This window comes from Pygocentrus nattereri, chromosome 4, assembly GCF_015220715.1.
Source record: "Pygocentrus nattereri isolate fPygNat1 chromosome 4, fPygNat1.pri, whole genome shotgun sequence".
Classification (NCBI taxonomy): Eukaryota; Metazoa; Chordata; class Actinopteri; order Characiformes; family Serrasalmidae; genus Pygocentrus; species Pygocentrus nattereri.
In genome coordinates, this window is record NC_051214.1 from 18,151,119 (window position 1) to 18,176,128 (window position 25,010).

Genomic DNA, 25,010 nt, shown 5'->3' on the forward strand with positions numbered 1-25,010 from the left:
AGGCGTAGGGAAGCTACCCTCTCGTCCACCGGGGAAAACCCCAACATACAGGCGCCGAGTCGAGGGGCTATGAGAAAGCCCACACCTGCCCGCCGCCTCTCACCATGGGCAACTCCAGAAAAGAAAAAAGTCCAGCCCCTCTCAAGGAGATTGGACCCAGAGCCCAAGCTGTGTGTTGAGGTGAGCCCGACTATATCTAGCCGGTATCTCTCAACCTCGCGCACCAACTCATGCTCCTTCCCCGCCAGTGAGGTAACGTTCCAAGTTCCAAAAGCCAGTTTCAGCAACTGAGGATCAGAACGCCAAGGCCCACGCCTTCGGACACTGCCCGATCCACAATGCACCGCACCCCTACTACTGCCCCTCCCATCAGTGGTGGGTCATTGGGAGGGGGGACTCATGTAGCTCCGTCGGGCTGGGCCCGGCCGGGCACCAAGAGTGAATGCCCGGCCACCAGACGCTCGCTGGCGAGCCCCTCCCTCAGGCCTGGCTCCAGGGTGGGGCCCCGGTAACCCTGATCCGGGCAGGGTACACAAGTCCTGCTTTGTTGTCCTCATAGGGGTGGTTATGGATCACACTTTGTCTGGCCTGTCACCTAGGACCAGTTTGCCATGGGAGACCCTACCAGGAGCTTTTGCTCCAGACAACATAGCTCCTAGGGTCCTTCAAGCACACAAACCTCTCCACCACGATAAGGTGGTGATCCATGGAGAGGTCCACCTATTCAGTCTAAGGGAATTAAGCTCCTCCCTTTCACATGGAAGTTATAAGCAGTGTTTCAGTCTGGATTGCCTTTTTAAATGAGGCATAACACAGGGCAACCAATCAGTACAGAGGCTATTTAAATATATCAGTTTTAAAGGCACAGTAAGAAAAACAGCCAAAATGGGATTGAGGTTGGAAAAAGGTAATGTAAAACTGAATTGTGACTGTATTTCGTGCACAAACCCACCCAAACAACGAAAGCTTTCAGATATTATTCGTCATTATTCTATATCATCCTTCTTACACTCACCGGCCACTTTATTAGTAAAAGTTTGGACCCCCTTTTGCCTTCAGAACTGCCTTCATTCTTCATGGCATACTTTCAACAAGGTGTTGGAAACATTCCTCAGAGATTTTGGTTGGTTATTTCAGTTACTGTTGCCTTTCTATCATTTGGAACCAGTCTGCCCATTCTCCTCTGACCTCTCACATCAACAAGGCATTTTCGTCCACACAACTGCCGCTCACTGGATATTTTCTCTTTTTCAGTCCATTCTCTGTAAACCCTAGAGATGGGGTAGATCAATCTCGGTAGATCAGCAGTTTCTGAAATACTCAGACCAGCCCGTCTGGCACCAACAACCACGCCACGCTCAAAGTCACTTAAATCACCTTTCTTCCCCATTCTGATGCTCGGTCTGCACTTCAACAAGTTGTCTTGACCACCTCTACATGCCTAAATGCATTGAGTTGTGGTCATGTGATTGGCTGATTAGCTATTTGTGTTAACATGCAATTCAACAACAAATTGTACAGAGTGTATATTTATTTATCTATTTTGTGAAATATTATACGTTGGACATCAAACATGACTTGCCTAATGAAAGATAAGGGGACAACTGTGTCAATTATATAATTTTTAATGGTAAACCATGAATTTAAATTAGCTGAATTCACTCATTGTAGGGGTGTATGGATACATTTATACATACATTGCACTTTCTATCAAGACATCTAGCCACACACAGAGGCCTGTTTTAGTTTTGTGGTGCATTGTTTTACACATCTCTTCCCCATTTTCACTTTCATTAATTCAATAGCCAATAACCCTGTGATTACATGTTTAAGTGGGCCTAGAACACTTTAAAAGTGTAGCTTTTTAAGATTGTCTGCTTTTTATTTAGAAAAGACAAATGTAAATGTTTGATCAGGTTCATTTTTTCTGTCTGCTGTTTTGGTGGTCATAACATCATGGTGATTTGGTACAGAGAGGTTCTAATAAGAGCAGTAATGTAACTAGGATCTTAAGGGCCCTGGTGCAAAAAAAAACCCTATTGATCTTGATTTGAGATATAAATGCAGTTAGAGTTACAGATAATGGTTATCATGGACAAGATGCATCATGAATAAGAGGGAGATAAATAGACATTATAATCATGGCTCATTACTTTATTAGGGCTTTTGATGCTTTGTGATGTTAAGAAATTGGATCATTCTGTGAGGCATTTGTGTACATTTGCATTTGTATCTACAGAACTCCAGAACCCACAGGGGGGCAATAGTAGAGAACATACACTTAACAGATAGTTACACAGAAGCATCATCAACTAAATATATCAGATTTTCAGGATTTAGTGTGTCCACTCTTTACCTTTATTACAGCCTCTATTCTCTTCACGCATTCAATGATGTTGAGGTATGGACTCAGTGGTCAGTCCACTGTTCTGAAAACACCAGCAGATTCTTTGTTTGATTTCAAAATATTTACTTTTTTGTCTGTTTCCATTTAATAGTTTCTTGATCAGCTCTACATCCTTTCAGACCCACAGCGCTGAGTGGTCTTCTCACAGTGGAAGGATGGACAGAAACACCTGTGGATGTTTTCAGATCTGAAGCAGCTTGATTTTCTCCTCTCTCTCAGAGATCAAAGCTTTCAGGTCAGCTGGACTGTCATCAGTTCTGATTCTTCTCGACCTCTCTGCAGCCTTTGACACTGTCAATCACAAGATTCTTCTGTCTATCCTTTCTGGCCTTGACATTTCAGGAACAGCATGGAAGTGGTTTGAGTCCTACCTAGAGGGGCGCTCCTACCAGGTAACATGGAGGGGCTCAACATCCACTCCATGCAACCTCTCCACTGGTGTTCCTCAAGGTTCAGTTCTGGGTCCTCTCCTATTTTCTCTCTATACCCGCTCACTCGGACATGTTATTTCTTCTCATGGCTTTTCATATCAGTGCTATGCTGATGACACACAACTCATCCTTTCTTTTCCTCCTAATGACACACAGGTCTCGACTCGGATTTTCAGGATTGAAATGTCTGGCAGACGTTGCATCGTGGATGACAACCCACCACCTCAAGCTGAACCCAAGCAAGACGGAGATGCTTTACATCCCGGGATCTTCTGGTACTCGGTGTGATCTCTCAATTCCCTTTGAGAACACCCTGATTACTCCATCTACAGAAGCTCGTAGTCTTGGGGTAGTTGTAGATGACCAGCTCTCTTTCACGGCTCATGTTGCTAACCTGACTCGGTCATGCAGATTTCTCCTTTACAACATCCGGAGAATTCGACCTTTTCTCTCTAGAGATGCCACACAGGTACTCGTTCAGTCTTTAGTCATCTCTAGACTAGATTACTGTAACTCCCTTCTGGCTGGTCTTCCAATGCGTACCATCAGGCCCCTGCAACTGATCCAGAATGCTGCAGCTCGACTTGTCTTCAACCTTCCTAAATTCAGCCATGTCACTCCACTGCTGCGTTCCCTTCACTGGCTTCCTGTAGCAGCTCGCATCAGATATAAAACCCTGATGTTGGCCTACAAAGCCAAAAATGGTCCAGCTCCTTCCTACGTGAGATCAATGGTGAAAGCTAGATCCGTACCCAGAGACCTTCGTGCTTCAAGTACGGCTCGACTTGACCCACCATCTTGCAGATCACAAGGAAAACATGCCTCCAGACTGTTCTCTGTCCTGGCACCAAGGTGGTGGAATGAACTTCCCCTAAGTGTCCGAACAGCAGAATCACTTGCTGTCTTTAAACGACGTCTGAAGACCCATCTCTTTACACTTATCTAATCACTAACACTGTCTATTAAAGATCTTCATCTCTTTTATTGTTCACTATATTACAAACTTTTTTTTTCAGCAGGTTTAGTGTTGTGTAGACTCTGTGTTGAGTTGTAGGTATTTTTCTACTTGTTGTATTTGTTTAGGTCTCAATGCATAGATAACTTCAGGTAGCAATTTAGAGCAAAGCTCTTTAAAATTATGTCGACCTTTATTAACATGAGATATTCTGAAGTAATGACAAGCACTTTTGTAAGTTGCTCTGGATAAGAGCGTCTGCTAAATGCCATAAATGTAAATGTAAATGTAAATGATTTTCTCCTCTCTCTCAGAGATCAAAGCTTTCAGTGCTGTTTATCTGATGGGGCCAGTTTTGGTGTCTACCAGCTCTTCCAGGTGGTTGTTTGGAGATACTTTTTTTCTGTCCAGTTTTGGAAACTCTGTGTTTTATGTTCTTTTGACTTTCCACCTTTGTGCAAAAACGAATTAATGAAAAATTAATAAATTCTACTTAAGAGCTATGGGCCCCAGTGTGAAGTAAACGACTGCCCACCTGTCCAGCTGGACACTGATGAACTGTTGAGCTCTCCTGCTACCCACTTCAGACCAGCTGCCCACGCAACAGCTACCACCACCTGCCTTGGACTAGTTGCCCACCCTACATTGAAGTTTTCATGGACTCCTAGCTATTTCTACTACTAATACTACTGTTATTAATATCAGTAGTATAATAACTCTGTAGGTACTTTGACCAGAAAAGGATGGGTCCCCCCTTGTGAGCCTGGTTCCTCCCAAGGTTTCTTCCTCAGCTCTGAGGGAGTTTCTCCTTGCCACTGTCCCCACTGGCTTGCTCGCCTGGGGGTTTTTACATTCATATTAAAACTTTGTCTTTACTGGAATTCTGTGAAGCTGCTTTGTGACAACATCAGTTGTAAAAAGTACTACAAATAAATTTGATTTGATTTGACGCCCATCTTCACACACCTTCACACATCTCACACAAGAGATACATAATAACAAAGAACACGTTTCAGTCATACATATCGCTGCTATCGGAAGAAAACCTCCATTTTTTCCAAACCTCCAAGAAAATCTCCATTTTTTCAGTTTTTGACACAATTTGAAAATACCTGTTGCTCTTTACATTGTGTGTAAATTTAATAAAGGATGGACCAAAAGAAACGACACAAAATGACTTGCAAAAAACTCTGGTTCCATTGACTTACAAGTAAAGTAGGTATTTTCCTTCTCCTGTAAAGTTTTCATTTTGGAGATGACGAGGTTTCCCGCGACCCTGACAGAGAAGCGGCTTGGAAAATGGATGGATGGATGGATGGAGATACGAGGTTTTCTTCCGACAACACTGAAATGCTTATATTTGTTTTTGACTGCTTGTACACACAGAGGCAATAATTCTCATAAGCTTTGAATTTCATCATATTAAATGTAATAACACTGTTTTATTATATGGAGCGTCACTGATTAGCACATGATGGTCCATATAGAAAATGGCTTTTCCACTAGAAAACGGAAAGAAATTGAGACTGGTGGTGGGGAATGCAGTTGTCTCGGCTCAGTAAATATTCATAAACCTGACCCCCCCAAAAGATGAATTCAGCCTTTATCACTACCAGGTCGCCTAGCAACCGACTGTATTCTTGGTGGATGTGATCAATGTGAAACGTTTCTTTTACAGAATCAGAAGGTTTTGCACCTTCGGGAAATGGAACAAACATTGGAAAAAACATTCTAAATCTAAAACAAAGGTGATACATGACAACAAGATGATAAACGTGCACAATAATATTCCTACATTCCTCGTGAGGTCTGAGGAGTCGCGGCAGATCTCAGCAATTACTTCATATCTCATTTCTGACCACCTGGGGCAAAGCAGAAGAGGGGTGGAGAAACACATAGACTACATTGTCAGTCTATGTGTTTTATAATCAAACACTCCTAAAAAAGATTCTTTAAAGGTTCCTTAATAAAGACAGTGTTTGTTTATGGAACCATAAACATTTAAATAACCATTTGCATGCTTAAAGGTTTTTTTGCATGGCATAATAGTCCTCAGATGGATGAATAATTTTGCATATGAGTCTATGTAGCAGAGAAAAAGGTTTCTGTTATCATTACGATGTCAAGCTTTTCACAGTAGAAGAACTCTTTGTAGTCTGCCAGATAAATGCATCGTTTGACCTCTGATGTTAAATTATTGAGACCACAGCAATCATGGAGTATTTCTGCTCCATTATGGCTGAGATTTGAACCCAGAATGGGGAGCTTTTCTAGAAGATAAGCTGTCTTTGAGGGTGAGTCGTAAGATCTTTCAAAGCCCCTGCATGGCTCATGGTATTTCAGTGTTATGGACAGTGCTCCCTCTCCGCTCACTCTCATCCTTCAAACATCAAACTAGCACATTATTACGTCTTCCAGGCTGGTACATTATTAAACCTAATGGCCGTTTTGTAATTATGCCACATCCAAATGACTCACATTGGGAGCTGCATTGTCCTTTGTTTTTAATAGCAGGAGGTATCTGGCATGAGAGCTGGACATTTCTTTGTAGCTTGCTTGCTTTCATGTCGCATCTGGTATGGCACAGCTTTCTTACTGACTTGGCCAGCTTGGAGTCTTAAAAATCTGCCTGTTTACTGTTACAATCTGAATAATCTCTGTGTCCCCTCTTGGAAAATACACCCACCATCCGCTTTAGTAGAAACTCCTCCTAATAAGCTTCATTTCTTTGGTGTTTGCCTCATAATCAAGGATGACTATCAATACAGAGAACTGTACAAACACACCAAGGTAGAAAGAATAGCAGAAAAACAGAAGGTATAGAAACAAAGACAATCTTTATAGACAGAGGAAAGCATAACGGATGAGGAAGTAAACATTAGGACAGGAAACAACAGAGAATGTTTGGGTAGGATGAACATTTTGAGATGGACTTTTAAGGAAGAAAAGAAAGAGGAGAGTCGGAGAGATAAAATAACGTTCTATAGCTTGAAGCCACATCATTGAAGGATCTACCCCCGTCCTCCACCCCTCACCAAGTTGACAGCTCAAAGAACCATATCCTATTTTATTTTTTCCTAGAGGTCCACTTATAACACGTCTCTTTATCCATTGGAGTTAAACTCACTGTTTTTGTTACTGTGCCTTTAAGACTGGTGCATGTAAGTTGGCTCTGTTCTGATTGGCTAACCGATACTGTGTCTCATTCAAAAAGCCACTCAGAACTGAAACACTCCTTATAACTGTAGTATGAATGGACACGGTCAAACTGTTGTAGGCTGAACAGGTGGATGATGTTAAGGAGCAGATTCTCATGTCATAACAGAACAGTGGTGGACAGAAACTGAGTAAATGTAATTAGTTTCTGTATTTTCTCGTGTATCTGTACTGAAGTTTTTCTGGGTGACTTTTTACTTTCACTCCACTACATTTCAAAGTCTAATATCTGACTTTTTCCTCCACCACATTTTGAGAAATCTGTCGTTCCTTTTGGTTTCTGTGTGTATAAAATCGTAACATATCAAAACGAAAGAAGCGCAAAGCAAGAGCACCAATCAGGGCACAGCGGTCACTTTGTTTAGAGCTTGTTTTGACCTGTTGGTCATACCGACTCAGTGCAGCACACGGTTCAACGTCAGAGCAGCAGCGTAAAATTTTGGGAGAGTCTGTTCAACATAAATGATGAACTAACCTAACTTTGTGTAAATAGAGCACAATATAGAAATATGTCCACATATGCAGTCGTGACTGACGCGGCTTTTTTCTGAATTTACACAAACACCATTTAATTTTATAGTGAATTAGTTTGGGCTGGTTTATGTTTATGAACAGAGACCTACAGATCAATATAGTAAAGGAAACTCATTTGTGATCCTGAGTTTAAAGCCAGTTTTTACTAAACTTAAACTTGGAATTAAGTTGTAAATAAATCTGAAACTGAAACTTTGCTTGTTTGTAAAAAGTGATTTCAGAGCCACTCGGTTCTCCCTGATGGAAACTGTTTACCTTCAGTGTTTTGTGCTTATGATTATTTTAATAGACGTCAGCGTCACTAATTAATGACGTTCTATTAAAAGACTGGTTTACCAAGAGAGACACTGGAGGATTTTCACCTAAAATGAGTTCATGAAGCGAGTCTTGTTATAAAATGATAACAGGACATTAGAGCCATAATTAATCTTTTAGTACTTTTACTTTATACTTAAATACATTTGAGGAAAAATACTTTTGTACTTTTACTCAAATGGACTTTTACTGGAGTGATATTTTACCAGACAGACAGGTAGATAGATTGAAAAAGTGAGGAGAATCTGGTTTTCCATGATAAAGAATTGAGTATTGTATTGTTTACCATTTAGTAAGATTGAACAAGAATTTAACTATTGATTCTTCATGGACCACTTCAAACTGTATAGCAGCACTGTGAAGATACAAGCTAGGCACATCTAATAAACTGGTCAGTGTAAATGTAAAGTAAACACCAGGGATAACAGAATAATCACAGCATTATTCATAGTACTATCGTTGATTTACATGTAACTTACCAGTACAGAATTATATATGCACAGCACATAAATATAACTGCACTGCAATTCATTTCAAAATGTGAAACCTCTCCTAAAGAAGCCAAACACAATAACAGTTTTTTAAGTGAGTTTGTTCTTTTCCATACATGAACAGTCCTGATGTGTTATTTGAGAAGTGCAACCATCATTAGGCAAAGTGAAATGTGCTTCTAAAGGTCTTGAGCAGAATTATGAAAAACATTATAGTCCATTGGACTAATGTATTAGCTGCGTAGGCTGGAGATTGAAGTGACGCAGATGGTGTGTAAAGATCTCTTTACTTATGGGACGGCTATCATTAGCGTTAATAGCACCGGCCTGTAAAGACCATCATGGTCGCTCAGAGAAAAATGTAAGCCCTGCCTTTCTCTGCACAGGACTGTTCATTTTCTCCAGCAGCTGTTGGAGGTGTGGGTGTGATGAAACAGGACGCATGTACTTTAGCATTCAGTGCAGTTAAGTAATAAATGCATTTAATTTAAATGTAGTTTTTTTTTACATTGATTGTGACAAGAACCATTTCTAACACCGAACTGTGAACGTCAGAGGCAAGGAGAACCTTGTTCTATGTGTAACAGGGTCAACATGTGGATAGTATATGGTCAAATGAAACCAAACACACAGTCAAAAAGCTTTTTGATTATTCCTCATAAGAAATTAGTAATCCTATAGAAGCCTTCTGTCACTGGAAAAACCTGGCTCTCATAATTAGGACATATTATCTCATAGTTATGAGATATAAAGTCATACTCATGACAAACCGAGGTTGTACTAAATCAAAATTCTGAGATAATCTGAAATGGCTAGTCATTGTTATAAGATATTTAGTTGTAATAATTCGATGGTAAGTCGTAAACATGAGATTATAATCATTGTCATTGTGAGCTACCAAGTCATAATTTTGATTACGAGATAGTAAGTAATTACAATGAGATATTGGGTCACAATTATGAGATAACAAGTTGTTATTGTGATGAACCAAGTCATCAATATGAGATAGTAAGGCATGAAAATAAGACATTGGCTCAATTATGAGATAATTAGTTTTTATTGTAAGGTACCAGAGCTTTATTGTGAGATAATAAGTCATTAAGGTTAGGGTTAGGGTCGCCATAATTATGACCTGATTATTTTTTACTGGCAGAAATTAGAAATTGGCTTATGTCTAACACATATTTAATGTCTACACTTAAACAAGAAACAGTTCAGACAGTTTCAGTCCAAATAGGCCGTGTTGCTCCTGTTCTCACTAACTCTTGTAAAGGGGATCATATAATCAGCATGTTACTGATGTTCTGATGGTCAGAGCTGAGCTGTCTGACTGTCATTTATATGCAGAAAATGCATCCGTCTGGCTTCCGTCTAACACACTGATCATGTGCTGTAGTGGCAACCACTAATATCAGGATTAACTCGCAGGTCTAATTCAGCTGAGGCAGTGGACCGAAGACAGACTTCACACACATCAAAAAGCATTTCCTGTAACACAGACAAACAGATAGACATATAGATAGATAGATAGAACGATAGATAGATAGATAGATAGATAGATAGATATAGACAGACAAACAGATAGACAGACAGAGATGTATAGACAGACAAACAAATAGACAGATATATAGACAGACAGACAGACAGACAGATAGACAGATAGTGAAGACAAACAGACAGATAGATAGATAGATAGATAGGTAGATAGATAGATAGATAGATAGATAGATAGATAGATAGATAGACAGACAGAAAGACAGACAGACAGACAGACAGACAGACAGACAGATAGACAGATAGTGAAGACAGACAGACAGATAGATAGACAGACCGACTGGTAGATAGATAGATAGATAGATAGATAGATAGATAGATAGATAGATAGATAGATAGATAGATAGATAGATAGAGATAGCGAAAAATGCTGACTCAGTAAGTTTCTCTGGAATGGAGTGTTTTCATTAAGCCAATCCGAATGACTTTATTTACATCTTAACCAGTGAGTTCTGCAGAATCTTTGAAAAATCTTTGAAAATCCCCTCTAAAAGGATGTACTGCAACCTGACTGACTTTGCAGTGGTTCTTATTAGTGATGCCATTCAAGCCCAGTAGGTGGCAGAAATACACGTTACCTGTTCTAACAAAGTAACAATAGCAGGACTGAATGAGTGAGTGAGTGAGTGAGGGAGTGAGTGAGGGAGGGTGTGAGGGAGTGAGTGAGGGAGGGTGTGAGGGAGTGAGTGAGTGAGGGAGTGAGTGAGCGAGGGAGTGAGTGAGGGATGGAGGGAGTGATCGAGGGAGTGAGTGAGCAAGTGAGTGAGTGAGTGAGGGAGGGAGTGAGTGAATGAGCGGGTGAGGGAGTGAGGGAGTGAGTGAGCACACAGTAATGGTGGAGCACAGGGAGCGGATGAGTGACAGTTCCACTGCCGTGAGAGGAGGAAGCCAGTGGAGCAGAAGGAGACAGAGAGAGCGGACTGTCTGAACATGGAGGCGGGACACTAAGAAAAACAGAGATGACAGACACTGAAAAGCCTGACAAAATCGGAAGGTGTGATGGTGGAAAAACAACAGATTGACGCTGCCGACAGAGGCGAAGTTGAGGGAGAGTGAAAAGAGAAAGTCAGTGCAGAAGGAAGGAGGGCAGAGACAGAAGAGTGAGAGAAAAGTGAACACGTCCTGGTGGGAGACAGTTGATGAGTAACGGAAGACAAGTTTGAAAAGATTTTGTAAACATGAAAATAAAAGAGCTGTAAGAGAAAATAGATGAACTGGAGAAGCAGGAAGAGGAAAAGCTAAAGAAAGGAGGACATGAGTCAGAGAGAGAGAGAGAGAGAGAGAGAGAGAGAGATTACTGGTCTCTGGGACGTGCAGAGCAGTGACGATGGAAACGAAAGGGAAGACCTTGCAGGAAGAGGATGAAATGAAGAGGGGAAAAGACGAAAAGCAACAGAAGGACAGACACTGATTACTCACTTTTGATGGTTTAACAAATATGTACTTATATATGTACTATCTGATTATGTATGTATGTACTATCTGATTCCTTACTGTAGATCAGGGGTTCTCCAGCTGGGGGTCAGGACCTGGTTAAGAATCTCCACTGTAGATCTTTAGTCGCTGCAGAACTCCAATAAATGTCTGACCCCATTTGCTCGTCTAGCACAGGTGTCAGTAGAACATCAGTGGAAAATTAGGTTTGCCACCCGTCCGGTTTTCACCTGACAGTTTAGCTTTCAGGCTGTGTCCAGGTGTCCAGTTTGGTTTGTCATTTGTCTAGTTTTTGCAATGTTTTCCAAAATTTTGTGGAAAAAAAGCAAAACAAAACGACAAAACCATGTTGGTCAGTTTGTTTGTCACTCAACATTTCTCCCCTCTCACTGGCTATTTTTGGTCAATTGAGTCATTTAGCGCAATTGAGGTTTTTAATTGCAATGACCCGTCAGAAAGAGAGCTGCCACAAATCTCAGCATCTATTTTAATGCTTTAAATCTCTTGAGAAATTGACCTTTTTCCTGTTATTTTTTTTGACAAAGTGTTCATTAAAGTAAGTGTCTGTCTCATCACCTCTGAACCGCTAGATCTCTGCAGAGAGGAACATGGAGTCTGGTGTCAATGACAAACAGAAACAGATGGCGAGAGTGACCACTGCGCCAGTGTGAGGTGTGGATGGAGGGTTTGAAGACAGACTCCAGTGAGGCTGCGAAGGATCACGAGTGAGATCGTGATGAACTTGAGGAAAATGTGAGTGAGACCATTTACTGGCTGGTTACACTATATGATCTGTCCTTTCTCACAAATGTTCACAATCTGAAGCCTTTTCTCACACTGGGAGTTTGATCTGATATCTGATAGTGAGAGAGGAGGAACAATCTTTAGCTCTCAGATAGATAGACAGACAGACAGAAAAAGAGAGACAGATAGACTGACAAAGATAGATAGATAGATAGATAGATAGATAGATAGATAGATAGATAGATAGATAGATAGATAGATAGATAGATAGACAGACAGATAGATAGACAGATAGATAGACAGAGACAGATAAACAGAGAGACAGACAGATAGAAAAAGAGAAAGACCGATAGATAGACAGATACACAGAGAGACAGACAGACAGACAGACAGACAGACAGACAGACAGACAGACATATAGATAGATAGATAGACAGACAGACAGATTTACATGGCAGCAGGTTGATATGAAGCGAAGTGATATGAGTTAGTTATAACACAATGAGTATAAACAGAGCTATGAGCAGCAGCAGTGTTTACATTGCCATTAGCGTAGCAGTTATGATATATTACACAGTGTGTATTACAGGAGAGGTGATATAGTGATGTGATCCAGCTCAGTTCAGACAGCAGGAGAAGTCCTGTGGTGTGAGATGGTCAGTAATATAACTGGACGAGTGATCCAGGAAACAGTCGATGAGAGAGCTAGGAGAGAGAGATGTGTAAACACTCCACCATGTGCACGGAGGAGCTGCTCGTTGATTTCAGGCAAAAATTCACTCTATTCATGATTTCGGGTCAGCAGGCAGTTCCTAGTCAAATATTTCTGACATCTGCATTTCAACCTCAAAATATGGGAGTTTTATTGCTTTTTACTTACATGCTATGCCCTTTTCAGGACTGTCAACTTTTACATTTAAGTTAGAGGGAGATTACAGTGTTCTGGGTTGGGAGGGGTGGTGGTGAGGGACCTGGTCCACCGCATTTTATTTAATAAATTTTTTTAGAAATAAAGACATTTTTAAATTTCTATAGAGACAACACTGAAGTTCAATGATTACTATCTTTTTTTATATTTATTAAATATTACACTCTGATCTGGTTTACACACCAACACTACATATATCAACGGAATATAAAACTAATATTCTTCACATATTTTAACATAATTTAAATTTTGTTACATACAGAGACTTGATGAGGAGCAAAGACTGAGAGCTGGTAAGTTCTGCATTTGCTCAGCACTGAAGATTTCTTCTTAACTCTCCGCTGAATTTGAATGAATCTATAATGAGCCCATTTTCAATATGAAGCTTTTCTGAATAAATAAACACAACTCAACTGACCCCGTAACATCTTAGAAATTCATTTTTAACATTGAACAATCAAAATCTCAGTTTAATAAATAGCTATAACTGTGAGGCTGAGCGTTACTCCCTCCTGAGACACCAACACACTTTCAGACATCCAGCCATGGTTTACAGCACTAAATCCAAGAGCTTCTCATCACTATAGCAGGAGAAGTAGGAGTTGATGGAGTCCTGCATTAGCAGTGATAATGTCAGCATTTTGGAGCTGGATGTGGGGTAATTTAAGGATTAGAAGCGAATGGACTGGCCGTGGTTTAAGCATAAAGGTGTGGCTTAGTTCCTTGCATTAAACAAATACAGTACCTACAAATGGTCATCCAATGTGGCACAATTATAATTTTTAATTATAAGCTCCAATTTTTTGTGCTTTGATTGACGAGTGAGCCAGTGTCCCCCAGCACAGTTTACTTCCTTCTGCAGTGTTTAAACGATGCTTAGCAAATGCCTCAGCTAATACACCATTATAATTTCTATCTGTGAAGTAACAAAGGATGTGCAAGGAAACGCGAGGACGAATGATCCCTGTGAGAGCGAGGACCGGCCCACCCAAAATGTGTCGTGTCAAAGCCAACAGCCACACAGTGGAAATAGGTCAGGACACCCTGCTGTTAGCACTGTTTACTGTTTAGAACTGTGTTAACTCTGCAGCATGAACTTTTCCACTGTGTGCAGTTATAAACACTGCTCTCGTTAGTAATCATGGTTAGTTCAGTTACTGTTTGTTATTATTCTGTCAAAACTTCAAACCAAATTTGTATCAATGTAAAATTGGCATGCTACTCAATCAATCAATCAATCAATCAATCAATCAAATTACAATATAACAACTTACAAAAGTACAATATAATGACTTATCATGTAACAGAGCAGATTAAGGACAAAATAAATAAAAACATAAATGAATGCCTTTTTGTGCTGGGCCCAGCCACCTGCTAAAAAAATTTCTAAAAAAATAAAATCTTCTTATTTTTTAGCACACTAACTAGCCATGAAGGCTCGAGTGTGGTCAGCTCATGGGCAACACTGATGAAGATGAGGAGCAGGGATACAATGGTGAACTGTGAATATTAGAGCACGGGCCATAAATATGAAAACTTTCAAGATGAGAACAAAAAAAATCCCCTTCTTCGATAATGCTACAACCCCAATTCCAATGAAGTTGGGACGTTGTGTAAAACATAAATAAAAACAGAATATGATGATATGCAAATTCTTTTCAACCTATATTTAATTGAATACACTACACAGACAAAATATTTAATGTTCAAACAGACCAACTTTATTGTTTTTTGCAAATATTCACTCATTTTGAATTCAGTGCCTGCAACACGTTCTAAAGAAGCTGGGACAGGGGCATGTTTACCACTGTGTAATAAAAGGTGTATCACCTTTCCTTTTAATTGCACTTAATAAGCGTTTGGAAACTGAGGACACTAATTGTTGAAGCTTTATAGGTGGAATTCTTTCCCATTCTTGCTTGATGTACAGCTTCAGTTGCTCAACAGTCTGGGGTCTCCGTTGTCGTATTTTGTGCTTCATAATGCGCCACACATTTTCAATGGGAGACCAGTCTGGACAGCAGGCAGGCCAGTCTAGTACCTGCACTCTTTTACTATGAAGCCACACTGTTGTAATGTGCAGAATGTGGCTTGGCATTGTCTTGCTGAAATAAGCAGGGATGTCCCTGAAAAAGACGTTGCTTGGATGGCAGCATATGTTGCTCCAAAACCTGTATGTACCTTTCAGCATTAATGGTGCCTTCACAGATGTGCAAGTTACCCATACCATGGGCACTAACACACCCCCACACCATCAGAGATGCTGGCTTTTGAACTTTGCGCTGATAACAATCCAGACAGTCCTTTTCCTCTTTGGCAGAGAGGACACTTTTCCACTTTGAGTCAGTCGATCTCAGATGAGCTCAGGCCCAGAGAAGCTGGCGGCGTTTCTGGGTGTTGATATATGGCTTTCACCTTGCATGGCAGAGTTTTAACTTGCACTTGTAGATGGAGCGACGAACTGTGTTCACTGACAGTGGTTTTCTGAAGTGTTCCTGAGCCCATGTGGGAATAGTTGTTGACAAAGTTTTGAACCTCCCCAAGTCCTTGCTTGTGAACGACTGAGCCTTTCAGGGATGCTCCCTTTATACCCAATCATGACACTCACCTGTTTCCAATTAACCTGTTCACCTGTGGAATGTTCCAAACAGGTGTTTTTTGAGCATTCCTCAACTTTCCCAGTCTTTTGTTGCCCCTGTCCCAACTTCTTTGGAATTTGTTGCAGGCATCAAATTAAAAATGAGTGAATATTTGCAAAAAACAATAAAGTTTATCTGTTTGAACATTAAATATTTTGTCTTTGTAGTGTATTCAACTGAATATAGGTTGAAAAGGATTTGCAAATCATCGTATTCTGTTTTTATTCATGTTTTACACAACGTCCCAACTTCATTGGAATTGGAGTTGTAATTTCTGCTTGCACCCTTCTGGGCTTTTAGTAGTGTGTTAATACTACGTTAATGGAAACTCACAGTGAAGTGTTGTGCGAGTTCTTTAGAGCTATTGCTGTTTTCCATCTGTCTGAAATCAGCGATGGGGTGTCCATTCCAAAAGACTAAGATTTTTGACTTTGACTGTCTGTGAGGATGAATGACTCAGAGTCAATCTTTGGGCCCTCAGACAGCACTGCATTAAAAACAGGCATGATTCTGTAGTGGAAATCATTGCATGGGCTCAGAAACACTTCTGAAAACCACTGTCTCTGAAAACAGTTCATCACTGCTTCTACAAATGCAGGTTAAAGCTCTAAAACACAAAGAAGAAGCCAAATATAAACAGGATCCAGAAATGCTGTCACCTTCTATGGGCCTGAGCTCATTTAAAATGAGAAGAAGTGGAAAAGTGTCCTGTGGTCTGATGAATCAACATTTGAAATTCTTTTTGGAAATCATGGACTGAGTCCTCCAGGCTAAAGACCAATCAGTCTCAGTGCGAGTCCTTCTACCTATTATATGCTAACACAGCTCACCAGCAGCGGACAGTGCAAACTCTGGATACAAAATGTTTTTGAGATGTCTGTACGTGTCCCTGCATATGCAGTTAGTGCTATAGAAATCTAAGCTCTTCATAAATATTCTTCATATTATGGCTGCGGATTCTTGGATATGTAGGAAATATTTCAATATTTAACAAAGTACATGCAAACATCCTTTTATATGCTGCTTAGTTCCACAATGTAAGCTACTTTTCACTGTAGTCAAAATAGGCTTCCAAAATACAGGTTCAGTTAAGAAGCTTTAACAGTTGGTAATGTAGTTTGGTCTACTGTCTAACAAGACAGCAGGTGTTTAGGATGCAGCGGACACTTTGGGTACTGAAAACATGTTGATGTTTTTTATGGTCAGTTTTACAAAACACTTGTGCCCAAGATGAGCATCAGAAACACTGATGTGTTGAATGAAACCATGGTTGACATGTTGGATACTTATTTCGCCCATATGCAGTCTATATATAAAACAATCCATTCTGAATTCACTGCACATACATTGTATTTCCAAAAGTATTCAGTCACCCATCCAAATCATTGAATTCACGTGTTCCAGTCACTTCCATGGCCACAGTTGTATAAAACCAAGCCCCTAGGCCTGCAGACTGCTTTTACAAACATTAGTGAAAGAATGGGTCGCTCTCAGGAGCTCAGTGAATTCCAGTGTGGTACCGTGATCAGATGCCACCTATGCAACTTGCAAGTCTAGTTGTGAAATTTCCTCACTCCTAAATATTCTACAGTTAAATGCAGTGGTGTAAAGCACCGCCACTGGACTCTAGAGCAGTGGAGACGTGTTCTCTGGTGTGACCAATCACGCTTCTCCGTCTGCCAGTCTGATGGATGAGTCTGGGTTTGGCAGTTGCCAGGAGAACGGTACTTGTCTGACTGCACTATGCCAAGTGTAAAGTTTGGTGGTGGGGGGATTATGGTGTGGGTTTATTTTTCAGGAGTTGGACTCGGCCCCTTAGTTCCAGTGAAAGGAACTCTTAATGCTTCAGCACAAAGAGATTTTGGACAATTTCATGCTCCCAACTTTGTGGGAACAGTTTGGGGACGGCCCCTTCCTGTTCCAACATGACTGCGCACCAGTGCACAAAGCAGGTCCATAAAGATATGGATGAGCGAGTTTGGTGTGGAAGAACTTGACTGGCCTGCACAGAGTCCTGACCTCAACCCGGATAGAACACCTTTTGGGATGAATTAGAGTGGAGACAGGCCTTAGCCAGGCCTTCTCATCCAACATCAGTGTCTGACCTCACAAATGCGCTTCTGGAAGAACGGTCAAAAATTCCCATAAACACACTCCTAACCCTTGTGGAAAGCCTTCCCAGAAGAGTTGAAACTGTTATAGCTGCAAAGGGCGGGCCGACATCATATTGAACCCTATGGATTAAAAACGGGATGTCACTCAAGTTCATATGCGTGTGAAGGCATAGCACCACCCATCGATGCCGAAGTTATTTCAGCCCAGAATTCTTTTTGAACAATGCACAAAACAGGGCAGCCAATCAGTACTGAAGTTCTTTACAGTTGTTTGCATAAGTGTAAACACCCTTAGTCAAATGAAATGAATCTCTATGTGAAAATTACACATGGGCTCCAGGGATCAAACATAAATATGGCATGTTAATTTTCCTAAGTATTTTAGTATTTTCTTTCCCCCAAATGTACAATTCAGCATATAAACTTTAATTGCCAATCAAAATGTGCAGACAACTCTATCCATGCCTGAAGGAGCTACATGAGTCCCCCTTCCGATTGACCCACCGCCAATGGGAGGGGTAGTAGTAGGGGTTCAGTGCTTTGTGGATCGGGCAGTGATCCTCGGTTGCTGAAACTGGCTTTTGGAACTTCGAATGTAACCTCACTGCGTGGACGTGGACTGCGTGGACGTGAACATTGCGTGGACATCTAGGGCGGTGCCACTGGATTGGCTGACTGGGGTGGTGGTGCCTCTTTTTAAAAAAAGGGGACCGGAGGGTGTGTTCCAACTACAGGGGAATTACACTCCTCAGCCTTCCTGGTAAGGTCTATGCAGGGGTACTCGAGAAGAGAGTCCGGCTTATAGTCGAACCTCAGATTCAGGAGGAGCAGTGCGGGTTCCGCCCTGGTCGTCGAACACTGGACCATCTCAAGCCTCCTTTTGTATTTTCAGTAGTTTTAGGGCAGTTTATTCTTTTAAGCCCTCTTTTCTTCTTTCTGTAGTTTTGGGGCATTTTCTTTTTTCAGCCCTCTGTTCTTTTCTTGTCTTGTCTTGTACGACACTAAGTACTGCACCGGTCACCCCTCTACAAAGGTGTGGCTATTGTTTGCCACAGCCTTAAGTAGAGGAGTCTGCAGTTGTGTTGAGTTGAATCTAATCAGCCCGAGGGCTTCTGGGTATTGGAGTTCCCTGACGTTATGGCGCCTTGCCGCCATCGCCCTCTGCTGGCAGCGCAGGCTGGGTATCTTGCTGGCATTGCCCTTTGCTGGCAGCGGGCGGTGCAGGCTGAACCTTATAATAATGTAAATGTACAGACAGTGGCCAATCAGAGAAAGAGAAGATCAGCTAGGGTGATTACATTTTGCCCCAGATTTTTTGGGAAGGTATGGCACCATCTTAGTCCAGTCTTGTTGCTTCTCATTTGATCTTAAACAGATTACGACCACACTGCAGCTCCTCTAATGCAATTTTCCGCAGAGTGCCAGTGATCCAATAAAGAGCCCTTTATCTAATGTAGCATCAATCAGTATTTAAACAGACATGGTCAGTTTACTAATGCTTAACAGGGGGCGTGGGACCACTGTTCCTGTTTAATGGATGCTTCCATAGGCCTACTGTTTGTTTCCTGGCAGCTAAACAGTTGCAGTTGCACTAATACTTCACGACTGCACACTCTTGCTGCCTTCAGTGTTCAAATGTCAGTCTGCTCCAGAAGTCGCTGAACTGAGATGAAATTAAACTCTCAGGAAACGCTCTCCTCAATAGAAACATTTGTTTTTGCAAGAAGCAAATGGGCACAGTAATATTTCAGAGCAGCCCAGCAGTGATTCTCTCCAGATACTCTGGAGATATGATGAAAGGCTTATTGAAAAATTCATTTGTTCTGGCTTTGACATTTTCCAAGCCAGACTAAATTGAATTAGGTGCTATTAAGACCTCATAATATTTAAGGCCCTCCTGCCAACATTTGTCTTAATAAGCCGCAGAGTATGGCTGCGGAATTGGATGGCATAAGGACGCCGAAGCAAGCGGGGTTGGACAGCTCCATTGTGTTGTATGAGGGTGGCAATTACGAGAAGGCACAGGAATAATCAACCCCCACACTTCCTTTGTGTCTCCAGAGATGTGCGCAGCAACGCTCCTCTCTCACAGTTTAGCGTGCTACAGCAGGGTGTTTTCAGAGAGGGAAGGCTTGGCCTTGTGAAAGGAGAAGAATCCAGTGGGCGCATAATAAAAATCCTCCTCTCGGAAACCAATGAATAATAATAAAAAATGCTTCTGACTCCTAATTTGATCTGTTCAAACTTTCACTCTTCAGTAGTGAACAAAACATTCACTTGAGAAAAAGTTGGGACACTGTGCAAAATGTAAATAAAAACAAAATGCAATGATGTGAAAATCATTTAAACCCTATATTTCACTGAAAAAGCACAAAGATAACACATCAAACTGATAAATTTTATTGTGTTTTGAAAAATATAAGATCATTACGAATTTTATGCCAACAAACCATTCTGAAAAGCAGGGTTGGGGGAACAAGGGAACAAAAGGCTGGTAAAGTTGTGTAATGCTTAAAGAAACACCTGGTGATTGATTGGCAACTGCTCAGTTACATGATTGGGTATAAACAGCATCTCAGAGAGGCAGAGTCTTTCAGAAGTAAAGATGAGGAGGGTTCACCTCTCTGTGCAAGACTGCACCATCAAATAGTGCAACAATTCAAGAAGAAAGTTTCTCAATATAAAAAAGCAAAGAACAAAACAGACATTCCTGTGTATTGAAGACTTTTAGTACATTATGACCCAAAACACAGACCAAAAAGTCCAACATTTAGGATATTAAAGCTGCACTATGAAAGTTCTGTTGGTAAAAATAAAAAAGTAGCATTACTGGGTCAAGAGGAGTAAAAAACACTAGTTTATTTAGTGCTATTTAGTGTCACTGTTGCAGACTCCCTGAAAAAGCCTGAAATAGGAATTTAAATACATTTCAGTAATTCATACTTTACATATTAAAGTCACATGCAGCGGCTCAAGAAGAAGGTCCGGCTCGATGTTTATGTCTCTAATGCAAAATCAGTGCTAAACTGATGAAGACATGATGATATCAGTAGATGATTCACTTCCATCCTCAGAAGACACGTGCTTCATCAAGCTTTGACTGAGTTATCTTTAAATTCTCTTTCAGTGAGCTCACAATCATCCAATTCATCCACTTGGAATTCTTCTGCATGTTATGTGTTATGAGTAATTACATGATTCCACCAGCGAGGCCTCCAAATCCCAAAACATACAAAGTGTAGCTTTAAAGGAGAGGCTGCATTGATTTTAAATAAATCTGTTGTTTTCTATGGACTATAAGTGATTAAGTGACCCTTATTAATCCCACAATGGGGAACCTGCACATTTAACTCATCTTTTAAGTGAAACACCGCATACACACTAGTGAGCACACACACACGAGGCAGTGAGCACACTTGCCTTGCCCCATCCACAGCGCACAAGGAGCAGTTGGGGGTTGGGTCTCTTGCTCAAGGACACCTCAGTCATGTACTGTCAGCTCTGGGGATCGAACCGGCAACCCTCTGATTACAGGAACCTTCATTCCTATAACTTAAGAGACCGGAGGGTCGCCTGTTCAGTCCACACAGCTGACAGTATGTGACTGAGGTGTCCTTGAGCAAGATACCTGACCCCCAACCGCTCCCTGGGCGCTGTGGATAGGGCTGCCCACTATTCCGGGCAAGTGTGCTCACTGCCCCCTAGTGTGTGTGTTCACTAGTGTGTATGTGGTCTGAGTCAAATCTTGAAGCTCTGAGGTGTGAGTCATGACTCAAATCGCAACATAATTTGCATCTTTCCATATTTACCAGGCCACCTTTAAAAAAGAACATCTGGCTAGACATCACCAGGTCATTTGAGTCTGATACCCCCAAGTATTTAAATAAAATCTGTTTGCATTAATAATAAAAATGGATGTGTGTTGTTTGGTGTTCATGAGGTGATTATGAACGGGTTTTAGAGACGAAGGACAGAGAATAACTTCATCATCATTTACTTCTAAAAAAGTGACAACAAATTTTGTGTTGCTTTTAACATAAAATGGAATAAAACTAAGTATTTTAAACTGAGTAACACAGGTAGGTGTGTTATTTAATGCATCACTTTTTAGAGTAAACCTGCTGTAAAAGGTATCAGCCAAGACTTTGTTTAGGCTGGTGGACTGGACTGAACAGAAGCGTGGAGTGGGCCATGCAGACCCTTTTCCAGGATAATGAGAAAGGAAAACGTTGCCATCTATTGGCAGCAGAAACGAAACACATCGCTCCCTCCAATCTGAGTAGTAGTTTGTCTAAATCAGGTGTGCCCGACCTTTTATGTCAGCTGAACCCCTTCAGTCTAAATCATTTGCCTTGAGTTTTATGTTAAAATAAAGTTGAAATGGTTTTGTGGCAAAGTTTGCCTGATTCATTTGTAAATGTCTTTTCAAGAAAGCTGGCTTTATGCACTTAAGACAAGACTTTATTTAGTGCAGAGGTGCACACCTGGACGATGTGGTGGTTCCCCTACCCACACACACACACACACACACACACATACACAACCTGGGAATGACAGATGAGTTGAATTAGTTTTGTTTGAGCAGTGAAATCACCAAACTGTGCCAGACCCTTCAGAACTGGAGTTGAGCACCACTGATTTAGAGGATTTGTCACCATAAAATTTCACAAAAGTTTAAATTTCACTGCTGTCAGAAGAAAATCTCATATCTCCAAAATGGTAATTTTACAGGAGAGGGAAAAACATACTATACTTTTAATGTAGGTCAATGGAACCAGATGTCTTTCCAAATCATTTTGTGCTGTTTCCTTTGGTGCCTTCGTCATGAAATACAAACAATATTAAAGGCAACAGGTACTTTCAAATTATGTCAAAAACTGAAAAACGATAAAAATGGAGATATGAGGTTTTCTTCTGACGGCACTGATATATTTGAGAGTAACATTCCCATCACAAATCCTTTACAATGCCACCATGAACTCCTGGTTTTGGGAAACCCTGGTTTAAATGAACATTACAGAATATTAACAAAGACGCTGATGAAAAGGGTCAAATTCCAAAATGGTTTATTACATTATATTTGAATTATTATTATTCCAAATGTAAATAACAGTATAAAAATATAACAATTAAATAAGTGTGGAATCAATCATAAAACATTTTTTACAATGTCCTGATATTGATGAAAGCTTTTTTTAAAAAACAAAAAACAAGCTGGTGCAAATCATCACATTCTCAGTTATGATGAACATTCGGGTTCAAATAAGAAGGACAGCAGGCTTGACCGCATGGGTAGCTTATAGGATTTTATCTTGCGGCTTCAGAATCAGTCAAAGTGATGTTGACATTCAGCTCTTTATGTTTATCAGCCTCTGGACCCACTTCTCTTCTGGATCAGCACACTTTTCTATCTGCTTGGTTGTGTGGAATCTGTGAAGTCAGAAAACAATTGCGTGTTATTAAAATTAATATCAACTGTGTTCAGATGTTTCCAGCTGCCACTATTAGATGGAAAGGCACTTACATGACTCCTGGCTTGTTGCATGCAGGACTGGTCATCTCAAAATGCATGACCATTGCCACGGGGATTTTTGTCTTTGTATAGCTGAAGCAGCACTTCTGTGGCCCGTGACTGTCTGAACAACAGAATGTAAGGTTTTTATACACTTTCATTCATTAAATGACTCTCTACTCCAGTAATAAACATTCATTTGAAGTTTAACATCCTAAATACTGTGCTAAATTATCTGTAATAGCATCAGAATATTATCTGAGAAAGATAATGTAAACTTACTCTGGCTGATGGTCACTGAGCAGAAGGCGAAGAGGAGAACGCCGATGGCTGCGATGCTGTATGGCTTCATGTCTGAGTCTTCTCGATCTTTAGATGTAACCCTGTTTGCTCTTGTGCAGGTTATGATCACCTCACGTTCGCGGGCCTAATTTATAGTGGACAACCTCACCAGAGGGACTTCACCGTTACCACAGAATACATCTGTACGATCTTGTCCATCTGGGAACTGTGACATCACACCGGCTGGGGGAAAGAACCTCGATGTGGTCGGGAGGTAGAACTTCCTGTACAACCCCTCCCCAACTAGACATGCTGACTGATGGAAACCACCTTTGAGCTGATCGAGCTGAGCTGAAAGCCAACAGTCACGTGAGTTTCTTCAAATATGCATTTCCTTGAGATTCATTTGCACCTTTCCATAATTTTTTAAAACTATTTTTATTCTACAATTCATGAAAGAATGCACGGAAACACTCGCTTTTCCCCCTAAACTCTGAATGTGAATGAAGCTCTAAAGTAGATTTTGGGTAAAATTATAGCGAATACCAAGACAGTTAAAATGTCTAACAGGCTTTTGATATTAAGAAGAAAAATGAGCTGAACAGTTTAAAAAAACTTGAAAATGATTTAAAAATAATTAAAAAAAGATAAATATTCATTCCCTGGCTTTTGTACCAACCTTTACATTATTGTCACTGAGGTTTGCTTAAAAACCTTGAGAAACAATTGATATGTTTCCCTCACTGCTGTGGTTTGGTGAGTAATTTACATAAAAAAAGCTAATTAATTAATACAGGGTGATTCAAGAAGATTAATCTGAAAAATGATTGATTGAATCGTTATAGATCAATGCAGTGAGCTAAATGGTAAATATAAATGGTTTAAATGAGCATAAAGTTTATTATGTAATTATATCCAGCTGTACGGATGACATCAACACCACAGTCAAACTCATCCCATACTGGATTGAGCCTGTCGGGCTGCACTCACGGCTCTTTCAGTGAGATTTCGGAGATCATCCAGTGCTGTGGAACCAACGACGAACGCTCTGAGCTGTTGGAGCTTCAATGCCCACGAAAATCCCACTGCACAGTTATGATGGATTCTCCCTTATTGAAGTTGAGAACGCAGAACGCTTTCTGCTCAGGGGTCTCATCTCCTCTCAGATTGAAGGTGAAGGGAGCCTGTCAGAAACTCTATGACCCCCTCTTACAACTGGATTGTGATTAGTTCCTCGGTGCCTCATGTTTGTAAAAATATAGTGCTTTGAAAACAGGTTAATCTTTTGTACAGTGTTGTTCGTCTGTGCTGGTTGTGGTGTTCAAGGCTGGTGCTAATGTTGCTCATGTCCACATGGGCTAATTAAGAAGAATTAAACCTGCTGGACTTTTTCTCGCCTTTTTTCTCCTCCAAAAAGAAGTGCAGTGAGTGCTAGTTTTAGTCTTCAGTCTATC

General features: G+C 40.8%; 1 protein-coding gene across 1 annotated transcript; it reads right to left on the reverse strand.

Annotated features, from left to right (window-relative positions):
- Positions 1 to 22,906: 22,906 nt before the first annotated feature.
- LOC108429319 (C-C motif chemokine 4-like) lies at positions 22,907 to 23,776 on the reverse strand. Its single transcript, XM_017700989.2, has 3 exons — positions 23,557 to 23,776; positions 23,287 to 23,398; positions 22,907 to 23,192 (listed from the first exon to the last, which is right to left on the reverse strand). Exons 1-3 carry the CDS (start codon positions 23,624 to 23,626, stop codon positions 23,111 to 23,113), a joined length of 264 nt encoding a protein of 87 aa, XP_017556478.1. The 5' UTR covers positions 23,627 to 23,776; the 3' UTR covers positions 22,907 to 23,110.
- Between the last annotated feature and the right edge of the window lie 1,234 nt (positions 23,777 to 25,010).